This window comes from Chrysemys picta, chromosome 20 (assembly GCF_011386835.1).
Source record: "Chrysemys picta bellii isolate R12L10 chromosome 20, ASM1138683v2, whole genome shotgun sequence".
Classification (NCBI taxonomy): domain Eukaryota; kingdom Metazoa; phylum Chordata; order Testudines; family Emydidae; genus Chrysemys; species Chrysemys picta.
The window spans coordinates 19,744,999-19,768,899 of record NC_088810.1 but is presented as its reverse complement, the minus strand read 5'-3'; the positions used below and the strand labels follow the sequence as shown (position 1 = coordinate 19,768,899).

The 23,901-nt window shown below is 54.8% G+C and overlaps 2 protein-coding genes across 2 annotated transcripts in view; one reads left to right on the top strand and one right to left on the bottom strand.

Moving 5' to 3' along the window:
* The first annotated feature begins 1,783 nt into the window (after window positions 1–1,783).
* LOC101939729 (ras-related and estrogen-regulated growth inhibitor-like protein) lies at window positions 1,784–6,574 on the top strand. The gene is made up of 4 exons (XM_005293631.4): window positions 1,784–1,961; window positions 3,459–3,512; window positions 3,614–3,690; window positions 4,389–6,574. Exons 1-4 carry the CDS (start codon window positions 1,847–1,849, stop codon window positions 4,806–4,808), a joined length of 666 nt encoding a protein of 221 aa, XP_005293688.2. The 5' UTR covers window positions 1,784–1,846; the 3' UTR covers window positions 4,809–6,574.
* Window positions 6,575–12,089: 5,515 nt separating this feature from the next.
* LOC101935647 (perilipin-2-like) overlaps window positions 12,090–23,901 on the bottom strand; it is a 49,425-nt gene continuing 37,613 nt past the window's right edge. The window contains exon 7 of the mRNA XM_024106987.3: window positions 12,090–14,192. Within this exon, the coding sequence (XP_023962755.2) occupies window positions 14,019–14,192 (174 nt within the window). The 3' untranslated portion in view covers window positions 12,090–14,018. The remainder of the gene's footprint in view (window positions 14,193–23,901) is intronic.

The window sequence follows — 23,901 nt, the reverse complement described above, 5'->3', positions numbered from 1 at the left end:
GGATCATGGGCAAATCACTTCCCCACTGTGCCTCAGTTTCCCCCTATGTCCCAGGTCTCCTGGGCACTGACTGAGACAGGCTCTAGCCATTCCTAATCCCCCTACACCAGCGCTTCTTAAACTTTTGTACTGGTGAGCCCTTTCACACAGCAAGCCTCTGAGTGTGACCCCCCGTTACCCATTAAAAACACTTTAATATATTTAACACCATTATAAATGCTGCAGGCAAAGAGGGGTTTGGGGTGGAGGCTGACAGCTCGTGACCCCCCATGTAATAACCTCGCGAGCCCTTGAGGGGTCTCGACCCCCAGTTTGAGAACCCCTGCCCTAGACTATGCTTCTTATTGTAGTGCCTGCAGAGCTACTGGTATGCAATTGGCACCTGGGGTTCAGATTTGGTGTATCCCCAGACTTCAGGATCTCGGTTTTGCCCAACCTGTTACGTCCTTACGGGCCTTCACCCCGTGTTCAGCCAGGAGATCACAGGGTGTGGAAAGGACTCTTGCAGGCCCAGGCATGACATGGCTTCCTGGCGGGGCTGAGCTGGGAGGAAGAGTTCCCGATGGGAAGCAGGGAGTTCTGAGGGCAGGCAAAGGATGGGTGAAGGCGGAGAGGGAAAGGAGTTTCCATTCAGCTCAGTGTGTGTGTGTGTGTGTGTGTGTGTGTGTGTGTGTGTGTGTGAGAGAGAGAGAGAGAGAGAGAGAGAGAGAGAGAGATTTGGTGTGTGAAACTGTGCGTGACAAAGAGATTGTGTGTGTTTGTGCACACAAGATTATGTGAGCAGGTGTGAGATTCTCTGTGTGTGCATGTGTGTGAGCATGAGATTGTGTGTGTGCGCACATGAGCGCCTGTGTGTGTGAGACGGTGTTCGGGTGTGCACAGGAGACTGTCAGTGTGCACACACCCAAGGGAAAGAGTGCGTGTACAAGGGAAAGCGTGTACCTGTGTGAGAGCGTCGGTGTGTGTTTACGTGTCAGTGTGCCAGGGAAAGTGTATGAGTGTGTGTGTATGAGTAGGCATGCAAAGGAAAGAGTGAGTGTGTGCATGCAAGGGAAAGTGTGCATGTGTGTGAGCGTGTCTCTGTGTTTCAGTGTGTGTACAAGGGAGAGGGTGTGATAGGACAGTGTGTGTTTGTGCAAGAGCACGAAGTGTGGGTTTGCTGCCTGCTTGCGCATGTGTACAGGTGTGTGAGGAACAGTTTGTGTAATTTTGTGTCTGTGTGAATATAAGTGTACCTGTATGTGTACGTGTGACTACATCTCTGTACATGTGAGCCTGCCAGTGTGTAGGAATGTGTGTGTCTGTGTGTGTCTGTGTGGCACTATGTTGTGTGTAACTCTGAGTGAACTTTTGTGGTGGGGGGCAGAGGGGAGGATTATACCTGGGGGCAGCTGCGTGTCTGAGAAAACTCAATAGTTGTGTCAGCATGTGCGTGTGAATACCTCTGTGTGAATGTGAGTCTGTGTATTTGTGTGCCTGTGTGTGTAAGGATGCCCTGGGCTGTGTGTGTGTTGTGAAGCTGTGAAAATGAGTGTATGTATGCGTGCCCCCAGAGTCGTGTGTGTGTTGTAAACCTGCATTTGTGTGTGTCTCTCTGTGAAAATAAAGTGTGCTTGTGTGTGTGCACCCTGGATTGTAGGTCTGTATGCGTGCTGGGTTTTGTGTGTGTGTGTGTGTGTTTGTGCTCGCCAGAGGTGCCGGGGGGCGGGGGTAGCGAGCTGTCCCTGTGTGTCCGTCACTCAAACCCCGGCTCCGCCTCTCCCCTATAAAGCGAGCTCCGGCGCTGTCCGGGCTCGCAGAGCCCCAGCGCCCGCCCCGCTCCCTGCTCCGCGCCCCGGGATTACAAATGGTCGTTCAGCTCCGCACCGCGCCCCAGCAGCCCGGCAGGATGTCCGAAGGGAGCCAGCCCAAAGTGGAAGCCAATATCCTGGTGCTGGGCGCGGAGAAAGTGGGGAAATCCGGTGAGTGTTGGGCTCCCCGCAGCCTCCCCCACCCTCCCGTCCGATCGCTGCCCCTTTCCCTCCCACTGCCCCCTTCCCTCCATCCTCCCACTGCCCCCTTCCCTCCATCCTTCCGTCTGATCGCTGCCCCTTTCCCTCCATCCTCCCGTCCGATCGCTGCCCCTTTCCCTCCCACTGCCCCCTTCCCTCCATCCTCCCACTGCCCCCTTCCCTCCACCCTCGCGTCCGATCGTTGCCCCTTTCCCTCCTTCCCTCCCACAGCCTCCCCCACCCTCCCGTCCGATCGCTGCCCCTTTCCCTCCCACTGCCCCCTTCCCTCCATCCTTCCGTCCGATCGCTACCCCCTTCCCTCCATCCTCCCACTGCCCCTTCCCTCCATCCTACCGTCCGATCCCTGCCCCTTTCCCTCCCATTGCCCCCTTCCCTCCATCCTCCCACTGCCCCCTTCCCTCCATCCTTCCATCCGATCCCTGCCCCTTTCCCTCCCACTGCCCCCTTCCCTCCATCCTTCCATCCGATCCCTGCCCCTTTCCCTCCCACTGCCCCCTTCCCTCCATCCTCCCACTGCCCCCTTCCTTCCACCCTCCCGTCCGATCGCTGCCCCTTTCCCTCCCACTGCCCCTTCCCTCCATCCTCCCACTGCCCCTTCCCTCCATCCTCCCACTGCCCTCCATCCTTCCGTCTGATCGCTGCCCCTTTCCCTCCATCCTTCCGTCTGATCGCTGCCCCTTTCCCTCCATCCTTCCGTCTGATCGCTGCCCCTTTCCCTCCATCCTTCCGTCTGATCGCTGCCCCTTTCCCTCCCACAGCCTCCCCCACCCTCCCGTCCGATCGCTGCCCCTTTCCCTCCCACTGCCCCCTTCCCTCCGTCCTCCCACTGCCCCCTTCCCGCCATCCTCCCGTCCGATCGCTGCCCCTTTCCCTCCCACAGCCTCCCCCACCCTCCCGTCCGATCCCTGCCCCCTTCCCTCCACCCTCCCACTGCCCCCTTCCCTCCCTCCATCCTCCCATCCGATCGCTGCCCCTTTCCCTCCCACTGTCCCCTTCCCTCCATCCTCCCACTGCCCCCTTCCCTCCATCCTTCCGTCCGATGGCTGCCCCTTCCCTCCTTCCCTCCCACAGCCTCCCCCACCCTCCCGTCCGATCCCTGCCCCCTTCCCTCCACCCTCCCACTGCCCCCTTCCCTCCACCCTCCGATCCGATCGCTGCCCCCTTCCCTCCATCTTCCCACTGCCCCCTTCCCTACAGCCTCCCACAGCCTCCTCCACCCTCCCGTCCAATCCCTCCCCCCTTCCCTCCATCCTCCCAAGCCGCGCTGCATGTGGACAGCTGTTCTCTGAGTTCTCACTCCCGCTTCGCCCACCACCCTGATCCCACTGGGACCATGCAGGGGTGAGGGGACGCGCTGGGAGGACCAGGAATGGCTTTCAGTCCTGCCGGGCGATCTGGGTTCAGCTTGGTGCCAGCCTGAGTAACGTTGGGTCTCTTTTGTTCTAGCTCTGACAGTCCGATTCCTCACCCGGAGGTTTATTGGTGAATACGGGGATATTGGTGAGTAGCTTTGGGTTATAATCTTTCTTTCTTTCTTCCTTCCTTAAATCCACACTCACTTAACGGCTCCCTCTTTTTCCCCCTCCCTGTGCGGGCTCCAGAATCCGTTTACACGCACAACGTGATGGTCGGAGGCAGAGACGTTTGCTTCAGCATCTGGGACTCCACCTGCCCCCAGGTGAGAAATCCCGGCCCGCGGCTTCCACCCCAACCACATGGGCTTTCGGGACAGAATGGATGGAATGAGTTTGTTGGGACTCAGGCCAGCTCCTAACAGGACAGGTGTCCTCCCAGCAGATGGAGCCATGGCTGCTCATCCCTACCCCTTTCTCCGCCTAGAAGGGCACATGGACAAGGACAAACTTGCTTTGGTGCAGGGCCTATAGGAAACTCCTCTGCCCTCAACAAACATGGCCCCCTCGGCTTCCACCTGAGACTGAGAAGTGGCACCCAATTCCTTTAATAATGGAATTACTTTTCAAGGGAGGGAGACTGAATAAAGACCGAGGAGGGAGGGCGAGAGCATTGCTGACAGAACTGACCCTCCCCAATGCTCTGGCACTACTCCTGCAGCGACCAATGTCAGGCACTCACCAGTGTCTCCATGTGCCCACAACAAAGATGGCTGCTTCAGCTCTTCCCCAGTAATGGCCAGACCCTCCCTCCCCTCCTAGCTGGTCAGTTATGCCATACGGCACCTGGAGGGGAAAATCCTTTCCTGACCCCCCCCCCCCACTTCTCCTCCCCAGCTGGGCTGAGGCAAGAGAGGGGGTGGGTTGATCTGGTCACCATGGCGACGTGATGGCCTCTTCGCCTCCGCTAACTCCTGGTTTTTGTCCCGCTCTCTCTAACCTGCTCCCACTGCCTCCTTTCCAGGCCGCCGAGCTCCAGGGCTGGGTGAGTGAGAAGCAGCTGCGCTGGGCAGACGGCTTCGTCGTGGTCTACAGCATCTGTGACCGCTCCAGTTTCCACCTGGCCCGCCAGCAGCTCCAGCGCATCCGACAGCTGAAGAGACGGGGTGGTTCCGAGAAAGCGCCCGTCATCCTGGTGGGCAACAAGCGGGACCTGCAGCACCGGCGGGCTGTCTCCAGCGAGGAAGGGCGGCTCCTGGCCCTCTCCACGAACTCGGGCTTCTTCGAGATCTCGGCCGCCGAGACGTACCACGGCGCCCTGGTGGTCTTCCACGAGCTCCTCGACCTGGTGCGGGACTCCAGGAGCTCCGGCAAGAAGGCCGTGGGCATCCGTGGCATCGTCCGCACCATGTCGGCCGTCTTTGGGAGGAGGAGGACAGAGTAAGCGAGGAGGGGCCCCGCGGAGAGAGCTTGGATCCTGGGGACAACGGAACGTAGCCGGAACCACGCGCCAGTGGCTTGGGTATCACCGGTTCCTCGGCGTGGCATGAAGCGTGGCACCGGATGAGCCCCTTGGCGAGGGTCCATGGCGAGAGCCATGGGGAAGCAGTTCTCTGTGTGTGCCGCCGGCCTTCTCTGGTGGGAGCTCTGGCTGGGGGTCTGCGATATAATCGGGGTGGTAATTACATTCCGCCTCCCTACCTGTGCCTGCTGGCAGTTTCCGCTGGAGGAACGATTCTCCACCTGCTCCTTCCTAAAAATTGTGACCGTGTGGCTGTTAAAGAGCTGCTGCGCTCTGCCCCAGAGGTGGGTGCATTTCACGGGGTGGGTGAACGAGCGATGTTTACAGTGAACCGGGTTTGTCAAGTGGACATTGGGTGCCCAGTTCTCCCCTGACGCCTGTGCAGAGTGGGCGTGTAACACTAGCAACCCTGAATGGCCGCATTTTATGGGCACTTTGACTCCAGAGGGCCAAAACCCCTGCTGGAGGAAATTTGCACTGCTCCATGGAAGTGCACCAAATTTGGAACACAAGGCAGCAGAGAAGCTGTCACCCAGATCCCATATTTGGATGATACGGTCAGTATATGGGACCTGAGCCTGAATTCAGGCTCAGCTCCCATCGAGAGTCGGATACCACAGTGAGGGGCAACCTATAAAACCTTTGCTTGAGGTCCAAGCATTGGGCCCTCTTAACCAAAGGCATGATTGTCTGCAGCAACCTAAAAGCCTGAAGCACAAAGTTTACGTACTTTTAAGGGGCCCATGTTTGAAAACTGGGCTCTAAACCCTCGGGTAGTAGAGAGAAGATTACAATTGTGGTGACGAACTAATGGGGCTTACTGAAGTTCGAGTCGCTTGCACTGGGCTGCATTGGTTTTTCTGCTGGGTTTCCATTTTACTTTTAGCAGGAAAAGTAATCGGGCCAGGTTCTGATCTCAGTTATGCTGGTCTGAACCCACGGACTTTAACAGAGTCACTCTGGAGTTACACTTGCTGTAACTGAGAGCAGAATCGAACGCATTGCGTGACTCGTCAGCTACACCAGTGTCAATCCACAGTCACTCCATTAGTCAGTGGAGTGACTCTGCCTCCGTCAGTTACACTGAAATAAATTCAGTTATTGCGCCCGGTGGCATTTGTCATTGCATGCAGCGAAGGCTAGTGACAGAAGTAAGGCTCAGGACTCCGGGGTTCAACTCCTGGCTCCGCTACCGATTTCGCTGTGCGACCTTGGGCAAATCACGTCCCGCCCTATGCCTCAGTTTCTTCATCTGTAAGATGGGGATAATAATGCCTACACCTCACAGTTTGTGTGGTGTGAGGCTTCATTCGTTCCAAAGTGTAAACTATTATTGATTGATTTTTTTCCAAAGCCAAATTCTCAACCTAGAATATTAGAAACACAGAGCTGCTGAGAGACGGGGCTTTCACTATTTAAGGCAGGGTCATTTGAAATGCCACCTGTCCCAGGGTGCGTGGAAAATGTTATGGTCTCCAGCAGCTGGAATACAAATTCTCCCAAATAAAATGTGAACTGTTGTATATTTGTGAATAACATAAATATTTAACTTATTGGAGCGAATGTTTACATCCGGAATTTTTTTTTTCCGGTTAAAATATTCTACTTGCACATTAGGAAAAATAAAGGATGGTGAAAAACTGTTATTTTTGGATGGACAATAAAAGTTTGTATGTTATAAAAGAAAAGAGTTCAATGCTTTCACTATGACTCTTTGCCCTTGGAGGAAAATCTCAAAGGAGCTGGATTCAGTTCCTGGCTTTGCCACGGACGCCCTGGGTGATCTGGGCAAGTTACTCGGGCCCAGCTATTACAACAGGAAAAAAAAAAGGGGGGAGGGGAGTCATCAGATTTCTAAGTAATGAACAGACAATAGAGAGGCTCTGGCACTGAACTGTTACCTAGTGGATAGAGAACTGGACGGGGGGGGACTCAGGAGACCTGGATTCTATTCCCAGCTCTGCTGCTGGCCAACCTTGGGCAAGTCACAGCCCTGCTGTGTGCCTCAGTTTCCCCATCTGTAAAATGAGGATAATTATACCTCCTTTGGAAAGCACTTTAGACCTGCTGATGATAAGAGCGAGTGGTTATTACCATTTAACCCCCACTACAAAGCCAAAGGGATGAGCAGCGAATGGAGTGGCAGGTACTTTCTGCACAGATGCAGGCAGCAGTCTGGTGCGGTCTGTCCTGAGGTCAGAGCAGGCCACAGTGTAATGAGTTATTGTGCCCTGGGACACTTTTCACAGCTCACAGACATAGCAAGGGGGGTTTCTTTGCAGGTTGGGTTCTAGTGGGCAGAGTAAGGGGACTCCTGGGACCCACGTCTAGGAGGGAGTGTTGTCTGGTGGGTTAGATTAGGGGAGTGGGAGCCAGGACTCCTGGGTTCTCTCCCTGTGATTGACCTCAGAGGGGTCACTCCTGCTCCAGGTGTCTCACTGCAGTCAGTTTTCCCTTCCTCCCCGCATAGAAGCGCTCACACTGTCACAGACACCAAACAGAGGGAGCCGGTTGATCTGCCGCCACGCAGATGGGGGCAGAATCTACGCAGCCCTTGGGACCATCCTGTCCCCTCCCCAGCCACGAGACAGAAGCTGCGGCTGGGGAGCAGACGGCGGAGGGAGGCTGGCGGTGCTATTTGTGAAGCTGAGTGGGAGGGGGGCATGGAACCGACGCCCACGTGCCGCGACAGTCACCATCCGTGGGTTCTCGGGACGCAATTCCCCCACAGCTGGGCATTTGTCAGCGTTACCCAGCGTCCAAGCAGAGCGGGCTTGGCCAGAGCCACACAGCTTAGGGCTGCCTGCGGCACTGAATCACATGGGGACGTGTGTGGGGCAAATTCTGGGGTGGTGTAAATGACCCATGAGGCCTGAGCCTCGGTCACTCCTCCCAGGCTGGAGTGGGGGGGGGGGGGGGGAGAAGGCATTGAGTCTTTTATTCTGCCCAGCCTCCAGTATAAATCAGAGTGGCCTCAGGGCTGCTCTAACTTCCGGGCCCTCGGCAGCAGAGAACAGTCACAGTACAGCGTGCTCTGGTCATGCCCTGATTCACCCCCTTGCTCTTATTACCAGCCTCTCACAGACATGAGTGGGGGAATCCACTGTGGACTGAAGGGAGAATGAAGTCCTGAGTTTATATCCCAGCCCAGGGACCATAATAACCCTGGAATCCAGCCCTCTCTACTAAACCAATTGGTTCAGGCATAGGGCACTGGGCAAGTCACTTGAGCTCGCTCTGTGCCTCAGTTTCCCCATGTGCAGAATGTAGCTAAAGACCATTTGCGATTGTACGCTGATAAGGGACATTATAAGGACCTAGGCAGAGAGTTAACCCCCTGTTTGCCAGTGCACAAGGGGCTCTGCACTGAGGCACTGAAGATGGAAACTGATCTATTCTCCCTGGGACCCACAGGGCTACAACAACCCTGCAAACAACTAGTCTCTCTTGGACAGTGCAGGGGTGAAGCTTGCCCTGCTGTGCCCTGTTCTGGGTGGATAAACAAAGGGTTCTAGCACCTGGGATGCCTCACGCCAGCACTGATCTGTGTTCGGTTTTACACCAGAGTCCAGACGCTGAAGCAAATGCCCTGGAATAGAATTTACCCCTCTGTGTGGCAGCCCACACGTTCTCCCCTGAGCCCGCAGGCTACAATGTGACCCAGAGCTCTGGGAACTGAGCAAGGGCAGAGACCATGTCCCCTTAGTCAGCATCATCTCAGGAATCTGCTAACCTCCCAACCGGCTGAGCAGTCACAGAGATGCGGTCACTTCCCCTTGCTGGGGGCAACACAGCCGAACAAAACTCAGCTCCCGTCATTTCCAGGATGTTACAGAAAGGCTCTGGATTTGGGAGAGCACAGGTGCAGCTACGGGCCAGGCGCTGATCTCTCTTATACTGGTGTAAATCCAATGCAGAGAGTGACTCTGGGTTTGCCCCAGGGAGCAGAAACTGGCCCAGTTTCCTAATCCAGTAGGCACCGGGGTGTGTGAAATCTGAGGCGGTCTCTAAACGAGGACTGTGCAAAGAACATTATAAAAAAGAACATGCAGAGAAAGACAGAAGTGAAAAGCAGCTCAGATCAAATAAAAAATGTAGGGTCCCATCCTGGTGCTGATGGAGATATATTTGACATCCCTGTTCACCAATCCCCCCAAAGCTGCCATATCAAGAAACAATGGGCCCTTTTGGATCAGGGGAGGTGAATCAAAGGATCTGTTCTATCTGGTTTAGGGCATTAAATAGGAACCTTGTATGGAGGTGCAGAGCTACTCTACTGACTCACCCTTTCAGCCAGACCAGGTGGGGCCTGATTAAGCCTGCTCAACAACATAAAGGCTGAGAGTCTGGGAGTGAAGGGAGTGCTAGAAGAGGGCCTACAGGTAAGAGATGTAATGAGCCTGCTCAGGATGGAGCTTAGGAGGGAGGGGGGGCTAAGGTTTATCATGATAAGCACAGTCCTGCCTGAGGGCTTTGTTACCTTAATGAAAGAGGATGGCCAGCAGTGGGGAAGGGTGAACTTGGACAATGCCATCATGCATGTGCTATGTTAGGAGCCAAGCACAGAGGGCCACTGACCACCATCGTGCCCAATAAGTATCTACTGACCTGCCAGGAGTTAAAGTGGAATGCAATTCTGGGTAAACAGCTGGGTGCATGGGGCTCTGGCTTCCCAGTTACAAAGGGGCCCCAGGCTCTCAAGACACTGCCCTGTCTAGCAGCAGTCGTTACCTCCCATACACCAGGGGCCTGATTCTCTGCACCGGCGGCTGTCATTTATACCACGCAAAGCAGGTGTGAAATGCCACGGGCTCAGAACGGCAGCGTTCGACACGCACACTGCACTGGTGTACATGACAACACCAGGGGCAGCGTGATGGAGCTGGGGCCTGGAGCCAAACACCTCCAGACGGCGGGGAAGTTCAGCAGGTGGATCTCAGCTCCAGAACAGCCTGAAACCAAACCCTGGGGGGAGTCAGGAGCTCCGGTCCACCTCTAACTCCACTGTAACATTTATGGGCTGGGGTCACCTTCACCTGGCCCTATCAGGAAGGGTCGAGCAGCCTCTGAACACTGAGATAGAGAAGAGGCCTGGGGCTCGCTCTTCAGAGATGCTGAGCACTGACAAATGCCGCTGAAGTCAACAGCCGCTGGGGGCATTGAGGATCTTGGAAAATCAGCTCCATAAGGCAGATCTCTGGAAGGCTCCAGGCAAATTAATTGATCAAAAGGCCCCCTGCAGTACGGAGGTAACACCTGTCCTGTGCTGCAGAGACACCAATAAGCATCGGCTTCTGTGCGCTCTCAGCAAGGCGGCGATTGAAGGAGGCTCAAAGTACTGAAAAGGAAGAACAGGAGGGCGAGGAATAGAACAGACGACTCATTTAACAGCAGGCGAGGGGACGCCAGACTCGGCCATCAATAGCCTCACTACGGAGATACGGGGCTGGACTCTCCACTCGCTTTCCCCAGTGTCAAAAAGGAGCAGCTCCGCTGCAAGCAATGGGGCTACGCCGGTGTGAAACCGGAGTGAGATCAGATTCTGGCCCACTTGCTGACCCTTGTGCTGCACCCGCTGGCTGCGGGGCAAGTGAAATGTACGTGTGCGAGCTAAGGGAGGGCTGAAGCAATTCCACAGTGGTCTCGCAGGGCCCGATTTGCACCTCAAACTGGTGTAAGTCAGGGGAACGCACACGGGAGTCACTGGACGTGTCCCTGAGGGGAGACTCAAGCTAAAGAGGGATGCGTATTTTGCAAAGCCACAGTCTGAGGGCGCATGCAATGCGCACGGCATGCGTATCGCCGCTCGCATGGGCCCGGAGCCTGCAGGCACTCTGCCCTCTTCTGAACTGCAATGGAAGGGAGGAGAGACAAGGCCGCAAGCCAGCCTGAATGGGAATGACAGGTTATTTGAGACAGGTGCGCCTGTTTAGATACAATCCAAAGTGCCCCCCCCGAATCCTTTACCTATTGTTTAAACACAGACATGGGGAACTAGTTGCAGGATGCTTACTGCAGGAGGATGCAAGTTTAGGGTTACCATATTTAGTGCCTCCAAAAGGAGGACACTTTAAAGGGGCCCCAGCCCCGCCCCCAGCCCCGCCCCAACCCCTCCCCCTCCCCAAAGTCTCCGCCCCCTCCCCTGCTTCCCGCGAACATTTGAGTCGCGGGAAGCCTGAAGCAGGTAAGGGGGGGGTGTGTGGGGGGGGGAGGAGGCGCGGCCCACCCCCGGCACCGCAGGTCCCCAGCCCGTCCCCCGAGCCCCCGGCCCGGCCCGGCACCGCCGGCCGAGCTCCCGACCCGGCACCCGAGTCCCCGGCCGGGCCCCCCGAGTCCCCGGCCCGGCACCCGGCCCCCCCGAGCACCGCCGGCACCCGGCCCGGCACCCGGCACACGAGCCGCCGGCCGAGCCCCCCGGCCCGGCCCGGCACCGGGCCCCCCCAGCACCGCCGGCCGAGCCGCCCGGCCCCGGGCCCCCCCCCGAGCACCGCCGGCCGAGCCGCCCGGCCCCGGGCCCCCCCCGAGCACCGCCGGCCGAGCCCCCGGCCCGGCACCCGAGCCGCCGGCCGAGCCGCCCGGCCCCGAGCACCGCCGGCCGAGCCCCCGGCCCGGCACCGCCGGCCAGGCCCCCGAGCCCCCGGCCAGGCACCCGAGCCACCGACCGCATGTCCGATTTTCCCGGACATGTCCGGCTTTTTGGGATTTCCCCCCGGACGGGGATTTGGAGTCCAAAAAGCCGGACATGTCCGGGAAAATCCGGACGTATGGTAACCCTAAAGTTCCTGGCCCTGGGAGGAACGTGGTCTAGTGATTTAAACAGGGGGCTGAGACACAGGACATTCTGTGTCTGGCTCTGGGAAGAGAGTGGGGTCTAGCAATTAGAACCAGGGTGCTGGGAGACAGGTCTTCTGGGTTCCATTCCCAACACGGGGGCGGGGAGTGTTGTGTAGGACTGGGATTTAGGATTCCTGGAATCTATTCCACTAACGTGCCTGGTGACGAGTCACACAGTCGCTCCGTGCCTCAGTTTCCCCACCTGTAAAGTGGGGGGAATAACACCCATGTGCTTAGCATGTGCTGAGAGTCTGCGCGAGAGATGCAAGAACCAAGGATTGCTATTTCTGAGTGAGCTGGGCCCGTTTGCAGACCCAAGAGAACGAACGGCAAGGGGACGCAGCCCTGGCTCCAGTGAACGTGGCTGGGTTCATGTATTTTTTTTTTTATTACATTTTACAGAACATAAGCACAGGAAGGGAAATGCGAGAGGGAGGGGAACCTAGCCTCATAGCGAAACTGATCAAAGCTAATTCACGAGGGCCCTGGACTGATGGAGCCCGTCCTGCTGCAGTGTCTTTGGAGGGGACGTCTCGGTCATGCGGGGTCATAAGGGGTTCTGGTGCAGCAGCTGTCCCTGGAACCACCTCCCTGTAATGCCATCTCTTCTCTCTTCCTGGCTTGTCCAACTCCACCCTTACACGCAGGCCGGCCTTTCCCGACGCAAGAGCCTTCTCCAGCGCAGCTTCGCTCCCCTGGGGCAGCCGTCCTGCATCTCTCCTCCCCGCCCGGAGCCTCACGGCAGATCCAAGCCCTCTCTGCTCTCTATGATTTAGCTTCCTAACTCCATAAGGCCACTTAGGGTGCATCTCGCATGGAAGGACAGGATACAAAAGCGAGGGCCCCCTTTTGCACACTGTTTGAAGCCAGAGGGAGCGAAGGGTGTGTTGCGGCTGGCAGGACTGGGTGCTAAAGCTAAACTGGAGGCATGTAGCCAGCTATTTGGTAACCCCCGCACTTGCACTGCATTGGGGGTGTTTTGCACGTGAGATTTAGCTCTGGACCATCTCCTCTATGTCAGAGCAAGCTGCTTGGAAGAGCTGGAAATGCATGAGACCCAAGACGGCGTTCAGTAAGCGCCACTCAGCTGTGGGGACCGTTACTGCCGTGGGGAAAGAGGGGTCTTTTTGGAAGCACAGTTGTGGTAGTTGGGGAAGATGTGAAGGGGTGTCAGTTAATAGGGGAGGGAAGGCTTGGCAGCTACCAGCGATGGGGTTGGGCTGGCGTGCTGGTCACTGCAGAAGATGCCCCGGGGGGTGGCTGTCGGTATGTTTGCCACTGGGTGTGTTGGGGGATTAACCTGCAGAACGCCCAGCTGTGGGATATTAACTGAGGTTATCCTGTGGAACTCTCTGCTGCAGGATATCTGAGACTACCCTGTGGAACACCCTGCCACAGGATATTAACTGAGGTTACCCTGTGGAACTCTCTGCTACAGAACAATGTCGCAGGTTAACTTACAGAGCCCCCTGCTGCAGGGTATTAACTGGTTCTGCTCAGCCCCCCCAATTCTATTCCTGGCCTAAAGCTTCCCAGCCTAGAACCAGCTAAAAAATTCCCAACAGAATGTTTTTCCCTTGGGAAAAATTCGATTGGACAAAAATCAAAATGTCTTGCGGGAACGTAACAATTTCGTTGACATTTTCAAAAGGGAAATTATCGAGATGTTTCATTTCGCCCTTATCATTTTGACTTTATAATATAATAAATATACTATTAACCTAGCGCTTATATAGCACGTTTCATCCATAGACCTCTAAGTGCTTCATTTCTCCCATGTTACAGATGGGGAAACTGGGGCACAGAGAGGGAAGTCTCCCAGCAGACCACTGGCAGAGCTTGGAATGAGCCCAGGTCTCCTGAGTCTCTGGTCAGTGCGCTAACCAGTAGGCCACTCTGCCTCCCTATATAACAGGTGACATGATAAAGTCGAAATGAAACAATTTCGATACGGTCATCACACAGGATTTCATATTATTTCGTTTTGCAAAAGATTCCGAGATTTCGATTTTCTGCCCAGATCTGGGAGAAAACGAAATTTCAAAATCCCAGAATGCCCTGCAGGATGCAAATCCCACTTCCCGCCCGACTCCCGGCGGTTGTGGCAGAGAAGGGGGGGCGGATGTCCTGGCTGCATGCCCACATCGCTTCGCCCAAGGAGGAGAGGTCCCTGCCCTCCCAGAGCTGGCTGGCCACAGGGGGTGGAGATTGAGTCCTCTTGGCAAGGGGATCCCGATTCAGGGTGGCGGGGAGCCCTCTCTGGACCGGCGACGGGGCGGACTTGTGACCGTTCCCATCCTAGATGCTGCGTTTGTCGCTAGAGGCCTTGTTGCTTGTGTCTCCCAAGCCTGATCTCCTCCTCTGGACGAGCCGGACGGGGATGGGGTCCTGGGGGAAGCCAGGCTGGGGGCTTGGGTCTGAGTCACCCGTCTCGGTCAGAGCAACCAGAGCGCGGTAGAGTCGACGTCTCAGCTGGATGGGAACAAGAAGAAGAACCTGGATAGGTCACTGGCAGGGAATCACACACCTACACCCCATCCCCTCTGCCCATCCCTCCAAACGTCCTGATGTGAGTCTATTTTCATCCCCGCCTATACGAGCCATTAACGACTCTTATGTAAGACCCGGGAAGCGCAGGGTCACTTTGCTCAGATGTGATTAGAGAGCACTGCTGGGAACAGTCCCTTCTGGAAGCTGCTGCTTTCAAACCACTCGGGCCCTGTACAGAGGCCTGGCACGGCTGGCCTTACTGGGACGGTCCTGGTCCGGTGAGGCCCCAGCTCCCCCCTGGACTGGTTCCGGACCGGTCAGTGGGGCTGGGAAGCTGCTGGCAATGGGGAGTTACTGGTTCAAAACCCCACAGCATCCCTGGTGGCAGAGAAGCAGACTGGGCTGTAATGAATGGAAAGGGGCTCTCTCACTGAGTCTGGTGGACACAGACAGACCCTGTGGTTCTCTAGCTCCCAGCCTGTGCTGCTTGGGTCACCACACACGGTCTGCCTAGGTCGACCCCTCCATAGGGCACACCCGTGCTCTGTCTAGGAGAAACTGGATCTTCATTGCGGGGGGAAATAGAGGGACTTACACAAGCATACTGGGAGAGTTTACAGAGGGTTAACCGCCCCTCTGCACCCTCAGCCAAATCTCCCCCGTGGCTACCATCAGCTAACATTTTGATACTACACGAGGGAGCTACCCCAGATGGAAACATTCACCGTTCACTGCGTGAGCGGCTGTTTGAAAAGAACCAGGAGTCCGGTGTCACCTTAAAGACTACCAGATTTATTTGGGTAGAAGCGTTCGTGGGTAAAAAACCAGACTCCTTGCTGTTTTTGTGGATACAGACTAACATGGCTATCTCCTGATGTTTGAAAATAAACATTTTCAGGGCTGGATCTGTGTTTTCAGAGTCTCTTGAGCTCTCAGGAACTCCACAGGTTTTAGCCTGCAGCCGCGTGCTCTGTAGGTTAACCGCCATTACTGTCACACTGGGATGGCTTTAACAGGGGCTGGAGGCATTCAGAGCTAGAGCTGGCCAAAAAAAGCAGAATTTCCATCTCCTGGGAAATGCAGAACTTTGAAATGTCGTCTACACTCGTTTGGGACCCCAGGCTAGGAATTGTTGAACCCGAAGGAAACCAGCGCTCCAGCGTCTACACTGCGGCACAAGTCCAACCACCATATCCCAGACTTTCTAGTGACCTCCCAAAACGTGGCCGCTTCAGTCCTTCGTTCGTGATGCAATGCGGGCAACCTCGACTGTCCACCAAACCTGACTGTCCAGAGGACAAAGAACGTGAGCCAGGGGGATTATGGGATAGTTTTGGTGGACTCCCAGAGCATGAATCCAGCGTGGCTGTGTCTACACTGCAAAGCAATAGGGCTTGGATCCTGAATCCCGACTTGACTCAGGCTCAGACCCTCCACCTCTGGGAGGTGGGTGGGTCCTGAGACCTGGGTTAGCGCGATTTGTGTGTAGACAGAAGCGGGGTTAGGTGTGCGACGGAGTCAGAACCCTGGGCGTACACTACAGTGTAGAAATGCCCTTGGAGTACCTTTCCTAGACCCGAAGAAGAGCTCTGTGTAGTTCAAAAGCTCCTCTTTCTCTTGCCAACAGCAGTTGGTCCAATAAAAGATATTACCTCACCCCCCCACCCCCGGTGACCAGATGTCCCGATTTTATAGGGACAGTCCTGATTTGGGGGGCTTTTTCTTATATAGGTACCTATTACCCCCCACCTCCTGTCCCGATTTTTCACACTTGCTATCTGGTCATCCTACCCCCGTGCCTCTCTTACAAATAATTAAACAGCCCTTGGGCCAAAGAAACAGGCCAACTCTCTAGCCCAGTGGTTCGGGCACTTGCTGTGACTCAGACAGAGAAGGGACCCAAACCTGGGCCTCCCACGTGCCCGTCCTAACCAACAGGCTGTGGGCTATTTTCGAGCAGGTCTCTCTCCCTCTGAGCACAAATTCCATCCGGGGCCTATGCAGGAGCGCCACCAACTTTTTTGCCCAGTTACAACCCCACCCCCACCCTGACCCAGCCGTTCGGCTCAGACCTCCGCAGCACGCGAGTTACTGACATTGGATCTCTCCGCTGCCCTGCTGATGACAGACGGCAGAGAACTGCTGAGCCCCAGACCTGCCCCACTCCCCAGTGACCCCTGGCTGCTGTACATCCTGCAGGCCTCACACATGAGCTCATTGTCGTTCCAGAAGGTATTTGCTAGCTCTGGTTTAGGAGGAGGCTTACGGGACGGCACCCGGCTGTCTGGAGAAGCCGGACGAGGCGAGCATCTGGTATGTAACGGTGACTTTCACCCGAGCCACAAGAATCGCTGCTCCTGGAGCAGGTTTATGGTCCATCTAGAGTGCGGTACCCACCCCCGACAGTCAGACAGTAGCTCCCCCTGCTCACACATGCCCAGGCCATGCTACACGGGAGGGAGTCTGGTGACTGGATGGAGCCCTGCAGCATGAAGTTGGAGACCCCTTCCCTTAGGGTCCTAGCAGGTGCAATCCTTAGTGATATAAACATCTAATTCTTTTCTGAATCTCACTAAGCTCCTTGGCAGGGTGACACCCAGTAGCTGTGAATCCCACAAGTTAACCTCACTAATATCCTGTAGCAGAGAGTTCCACAGGCAAACCTCACTAATACCCAGTAACTGAATCCCACAGGTTAACCTCACTAATATCCTGTAGCAGAGAGTTCCACAGGCAAACCTCACTAATACCCAGTAACTGTGAATCCCACAGGTTAACCTCACTAATATCCAGTAGCAGAGAATTCCACAGGCAAACCTCACTAATACCCAGTAACTGAATCCCACAGGTTAACCTCACTAATATCCTGTAGCAGAGAGTTCCACAGGCAAACCTCACTAATACCCAGCAGCTGTGAATCCCGCAGGGTAACCTCACTAATATCCAGTAGCAGAGATTTCCACAGGCAAACCTCACTAATACCCAGTAGCTGTGAATCCCGTAGGGTAACCTCACTAATATCCAGTAGCAGAGAGTTTCACAGGCAAATTGGACTAATATCCAGCACATTAAATCACAGTAAAACCACTAGTTAACTACAGTAATATCCTGGAACAGAGAGTTCCAGAGGCAAATCTCACTAATACATAGCAGCTGTGAGTCCCACAAGTTAATCTCACTAATATCCTAGAGTAGAGAGTTCCACAGGTGAACCACATTAAAACCCAACAGCAGTGTGTCCTGCAGGTTAACCACAGCAATAGCCCGTTGTAACGGGTGGGTGTCGAAGCTCGGCTCATACTTTGTTGGGTTTATTTTCTATCTACCAGAGACTGTGAAACAGGGAGCAGAGTGGGAGCAAGATAGAAATAGAATATCTTTGGGGCAGGGCCTGTCTCTTTGTTCTATGTTTGTACAGCTCCTAACACCATGGGGTCATTACTGGGGCTCCGAGGTGCTACCATCAGACAAATATTATAAAACCAGTAAAACATCTACTAAATAGGAGAAATTAGTGGATCTCGTGGGACTTCTGACAATTCTGGGCCATCCAAACTGAATCTACTCAGCACTTTGGCACTTGGTTCTGGATCATGTGCCAAAGTGGCAAAAGGATTTGCAAAAATCACCTCCGTGAGTTAGGTACCTAACTCCCATTGACTTTCAATAGGAGTTAAGCGCTTGACCGCCATAGGCCCCTTTGTAAATCTCTCTGAATGCCCCTCTAGGTACCTAACTATCGTTGTGAATCTGCTCTCGAATCTAGCAGAAGGGTTTTGCTATTTGATTCGGGTCTGGTGCTTATACAGCCCTCACCACTGTGGCATCTGAGCACCTCCCAGCCAACACGACGGGCACTTGTAGCATGCGATTCCACCCAAAGGGAAAATCACAAGAGGGTTTTTTGTTTCAATCGGATGTATCTATTCTATGGCTGTGTTCTGTGCTCGCTATTAAAGGCGGCGAGTCAAAGACGCGCACCTCGCACTCGGAACAGAAAGTAGTAAGGTGTGAGGCTTTGTAGCTTTTATCCTGGCCCCAAAATTAAAGGGGTGGGTTAGGAGTTGAGGTTCTGACCCTTGTCCCAGCCTCTAATCAGAGCCCTCTCCGGTCCTTCTCCAGACTGAAACACAAGGCCAGGAGAGGAAAGTAATATTATTTTCAAGGACATAAGTGCTGAAGCCTGAAATGTAGGGGGGGAAATTAGATGATGGGAGAATTCAGGAGCGATTCTGATGCAGGGCACCCTTTCTGGAGCTAGGGGCAGGTTCTGATCTCCATGACACTGATGTGAATCTGGAGTCACTCTATTGGAGTCAATAGAATCGTGGGCTGATTCTGATCCCAGTTATACCAGTGTAAGCTCAGAGTAACCCCATTGGAGTCAACGGAGGTAGGGCCAGATTCTCAGTTACACTGGTGTTTATGGAAGTCAAGGGATTCACTCTGGATTTGCACTGGTGTACCTGAGATCAGAATCTGGCCTTCAGGCTTCCGGGAACAGAACATGCTTTCGGGAAGACATATGAATCATGCCCTGTTGTCAATTTCTCCCTTTGATTGCTACCCAAACTGCCCTCCCGGCGCTTCAGACACCCCCTTCATGGTCTCGGAGACGCAGCTGTGGCTTGGCTCATTGTCTCGAGCAGGGCGAAAACGCTTTAGCGCTTGGATTTGTCAGGGTAACGGATGTCCACTGACAAAGCAGAGAAGGAACCTGGGGAGAGGGAAGAGAAATCACATCTAGTTCTTCTACCCTCCCGTTCACTCTACTGTCCTAGCACAGACTGTCCTGAGTGCCTTGCACTTTGCCACTAGCAGCATGGCCGCCAGTGCAGCCCCCGGCCGTCTCCCCTGTTCAGGAGAAGTGCAGTTCCCTCCTGTAGAGGAGAGGGGTCTGGGGGAAATCTGGCTAGAGCGCAGGCCATGCCAGGAGAAGCTTTGTTCCCAGCAGGGGTCGGCGTGAAGGGAACATGGCTATTGCATTAAGTCACGAGCGGTTCATGAGGCCCCGAGGTGCTTTGGCAGAGAGTCACCTGGCCATTCATCTTCTGGTGGGCCCCATGGCTTCAAAGAGAGGCCATCTGGAACTGAAGGTCTTCCACAGCGGATCCACGGAGACATAGGCATTGCCAGCCTGGATCAGACCCAGTGTCCACCTAGTCCAGTGTCCCATCTCTAGCACTGACCAGCACCAGATTCTTCGGTGGAAGAGGGAAGGAACCCACCCCCTAGAAGAAACTGAGGCAGCTGCCAGAATGAAACTTCTAGCTAGAGCTTCATTCTTTGTACAGCAGTAACACTGCAGGGGCCCAACTGAGATCGGGGCCCCGCTGTGCCAGGCGCTGCCCAGGAATCCATTATAGCAATCCCTGCCCCGAAGAGCTTGCCATCTCCACAGACAAGAGTCACAAAGGAAGAACTGTTCTCACCAGCTTACAGGTGGGGAAACTGAGGCACGGCGATTGACTTGTCACACACAGGGAGTCTGGGGCCAGGAATTGTAGCTAGAATCACACTGCAATGTTTTAACCATAAAACCATCCATCCTATTTAAATCCCCTGCCTTCAATGGGAGCTATCGGGAGGGTTGGGGGCGGGGAGGGAGACAAGATGCAAAGTAGAATCAGGTCCCCCCAGCCACATGGACACAAGGTCACTTTAAACCCGGAGCCTGGTCTGACTTCAGCTGTGCCAGCAGCTTTACTTCAATAGGCACTGGGAGGCCGGGAGCTGGCGGTCAGGGATAGCAGCCGACCTCACGCAGCACAAGCGTCTGTGAACAAGTGCCACGGGGACACGGGGGATTAAGGGCTCTTTGACTGCACGCCCGTTGGACAGGGCGGAACGTCCTGTGCGATAAAAGCTCACGGGGGACCCTTAGCCCAGGAAGCTAATTAACCAGAGGGGAAATGAGACACCCCGGGCCCCTTCCTGCTTCATTAACTTCTCACACCTCGGGCCTCCTCCGTCAGGAGCTGGGGTTCGTTAGCACACGGCCTCTGCCCGTGGGCCAGCTCCAATCTGAGCTCTACTCTGCAGATCCCTGTCCTGTTCTCTCACTCCCCCCGCCCCTTTTCCTCACCTTCCCGTTCCTCACAGCCCGGCACCTGGATGTTTACTGATTCTTTGGATTTGCCCTAGTGCCTGGCAGCTCCAGTCACTGAGCAGGCCCCCATGGGGCTGGACAGCGACCCACAGAGCTGCAGGACACCGCATGCCGCTCACTGCTATAGGAGACAGGATTCTTGCTGAGGGTGACGGGTGCCAGATCAGACAAGCTCCCTCCCACCCGGCTGTGCCCAGGCGGTGCCACCGGCCCTGCTGGCCAGATGCTCCCCTCAGCACAGCTGCCAGCGGGGTGGCTGTCGGCCAGCCAAAGCAAGGCTGTTCCCAGAATCCTTGGAGAGGCCAGTTCTCGTGGGCAGGTCGACGCTGCAAGTGCAGGTGTGATGGTAGCAAGAGGGTGCCCGCTGTCGTGGAAAGAATCACCCACGCCTTAATTTTAGTTCACAGACTCAAGCCCGAGGCTTTATTTTATTGCAATACATACCAAACGCGCTGGGGTGACAGTCCGAAAACTGACACACCTAGGACCGCACGCAGGCGGCCTGTTATTTCGTCAAACCGCAAGCAAAGTACAAATTATACGTCATTTGAGAGAAATAAGAGTTGGGGTCAGTCGCCCTTTCCCGGTATTTTCCTCATTATTTTACGAGAATTGGGTGCATATTGGGTGGGGGGGGGCTTTTTGGTGTTTTCCGCCATGGGTGGTACTTGGCGCCATCCCAATGACTTTCTTGTTAGGGTGCATGTTGTTTTCCGGGGTTTTTACGGTTATGGGTATAGGGGGTTATCTTAGGACGCCCAAAGAAGATATATGATTGGCTAGTTTGGCAGTTGGCTGGAAAACAGGACAAACTGGCTCTGTGCAAGAAGCAATTTCTTCATATAAGCGGTTATTATATTTCATAAACAAGCAGTTATGTTGTTGCTAAAGCAGTTATGATGTTGCTGAGGCCCGTGCATTGTTTCTTCTCCCTCCCTCCTCTGGTCATCACCCTTGACTGAATTTGGCAGGGAATGGTGCTGTCTAGTTTTGTTCAGGCCCTGGCCTGCTGGTTTTTGTAAGGACCGTCAACGTCACAAGCCTCTGCTAGGGGGTCTGATTCTGGGCCTTTGGAAAATAGGCCCTGCTGGCTATTAGGAGCCCCCCCATTCCCTTTCCCCACACCACCCATGCCAGTGTTAAACTAGCAAGAGAAGGGGCGGTGGCACAGGGATTAGCACAGGGCCGAGTGACCACCAGATCAGCTCAGATGAGCTGCACATGACCGGCGACTAACCCTCTCCCTCAGGTAGCCCTGAATTGAGCCTGGATTAGACCAAAGTATCACAGCCCTCCAGAGACTAAACTGTGGAGTGCAACAGGCAGCAAATAGGAGGGTCAAACGCCCCGAAAATGGGCAGGGAATTTATTAGGTGAATCCGTGCTACCAGGTCTCTTCACTACTGCCATCACCGGTGCTAGCTAGATTCGAACGACGCAGGTACGCCCCCCCGGGCATCACACCTTGACTTGCAGGGTCGATGCGCTTACAGAGGAGCCCCTCCCGAACGCTGCGCAAGTTGGGATCCGCATCTGAGCTCTGCAGGCCGGGCCCACCTCTAACCAGCAGCCACCCAAGGCCACGGGCCCCTCCGAACAAGAATTGCACAGGCTTCTGGCTCGAGAGGCCGCCGGGCAGCCTCTTCGCCCCGGGAAAGACTCATTAACGTTTTCCAGGATGCAGAGATACCACCTAACCCATCGAGTTGTTTCTCGTTGCGCTGCTCTCTGCTAATGCTGCAGATCTCTGTCTACGGTACCTGTCTCCTGCTCTGTACCTAAAGCTTCCAGAGCAGCCAGGCAAGGTCATTTTGACATCACCCAGCCGTGGAAACCACCAGCTCCCAGATACTGGCTGTAGCTGGAGCTTGAGCTCTCTGGCTAAGGTACTTACCGGGCCCCCCATCACATTGGTGTCTGAGCACCTCACCGTCTTTAAGGTCTTTAGCCTCACAACCCTACCTCCACTTCCTGTGAGGTAGGGCAGTGCTCCCAGGAGAGGAAGGATGGTCTAGTGGTTAAAGTGCCAGCCTAGGGCTTAGGAGCCCCGTGTTCAATTCCTGGCTCTGCCACAGCTTCTGTGACCTTGGTCAACTCACTTAGCTGCACCGTGCCTCGGTTTCCAATCTGTACAATGGGGATAATAGCTCTGCCCCACCTTCCAGGGTGTCGTGAAGATCAATACACTAAAGATCATGAGGTGCTCTCAGAGACTGCAGCGATGAGGCCAGCTAAGTACCACTGAGGGATAGACAGTATCCCATTGTACAGATGGGAAACTGAGGCACAAACTAAAAATCACACAGAGAGTGTGCAGCACAGCAAAGAACTGAACTGAGGTCTACAGCGTCCCCCAGGCCAGCACTTTAACAACCAGGCTACCTGCTACCCAGTCTGTAGTGACTGAATTTCTAAGAGCCACCATCTCCGGCCCATTGAAGCCAGCATGGCTCCAGGGTAGAAACTGGAGCCCAGCAAGAGGTGGTGGATCCGAGTGCCACGTGATGGAACTAGCTCAAAGACATTCAGTTTCCCTAATGAGATGAAAGGGCTCTTTGCCTCTCTTACAATTAGCCTCTTCCCGGAATAAGCACCTGGAGGAGAGATGACCCTCTGAGTCACTGACTCGTTAGGGCATTGAAGGCTGCTAGCCTGGGCCTCCATCTGACTCATGTGGGGGAAACCTTCGGTCACTTGGAAGATGCTGTTACCATCAGCTTTCCCTCCTGTCCTCCCCCCATTTCGGAGCAGGAGGAGACCGGAGATTCTCTCAGACGCAGTAGAAGTTGGTGGACATAGAAACTGTCAGCCTGCGTCAGAACCATGGTCCGTTTAGCCCTGTTTCAGAGAGTGGCCAGCCTCAGCTGCCCCTGAGGAACCCTGCAGAGATGAGAGAACCTGCTTCCCCGGGGACATTTCTTCCTGACCCCGTCAGAGGCCAGGGCAATACCCTGAGCATGAGGTTATCTATCTCAGGTCCTTTCACGGTCCCATTACCCATAGTATCAGAGCACCTCACGACTTTCAATGCGTTTACCCTCACAACACCCTCTGTGGGGCGGGGCTGTTAGAAATGGGGAAACTGAGGCACGGAGAGACAAAGTTCCCAGATCCTCAATGGGAGTTAGAAGTCTAAAGACTAAGTGAATTGCCCAAGGACACACAGAGGCAGTAGCACAGCAGGGAATTGAACCTGGCCCCCAAAGTCTCAGGTTAGCATCCTAGCCCCCGGACTCTCCGTGAGCAACCACAGATGCCTGGGAAGTTTATCTAGTTATAAGCGGGTCCTGTCACCATGGTATCTGAGCACCTCCTGAACATTAATGCGTTTACCTGGGAGGCAGGGAAATATTGTCCTCCCCATTTCACAGATGGGGAAACTGAGGGAGAGTTTTTTTTTTTAACTCTGCAGCACAGCAGGAAAATACACCCAAGTCTCCTGCACCCCACACTTATGCTCTATCCACTAGGTCATGCTGCCTGCATTATTACTACTAGTAAACTGCTTCGATATTCACAGACTCCAAGAGTGCAGATCATTGTTCACGGCTAACAGCTGTGGGGAATTTACCTGGCAGTGGG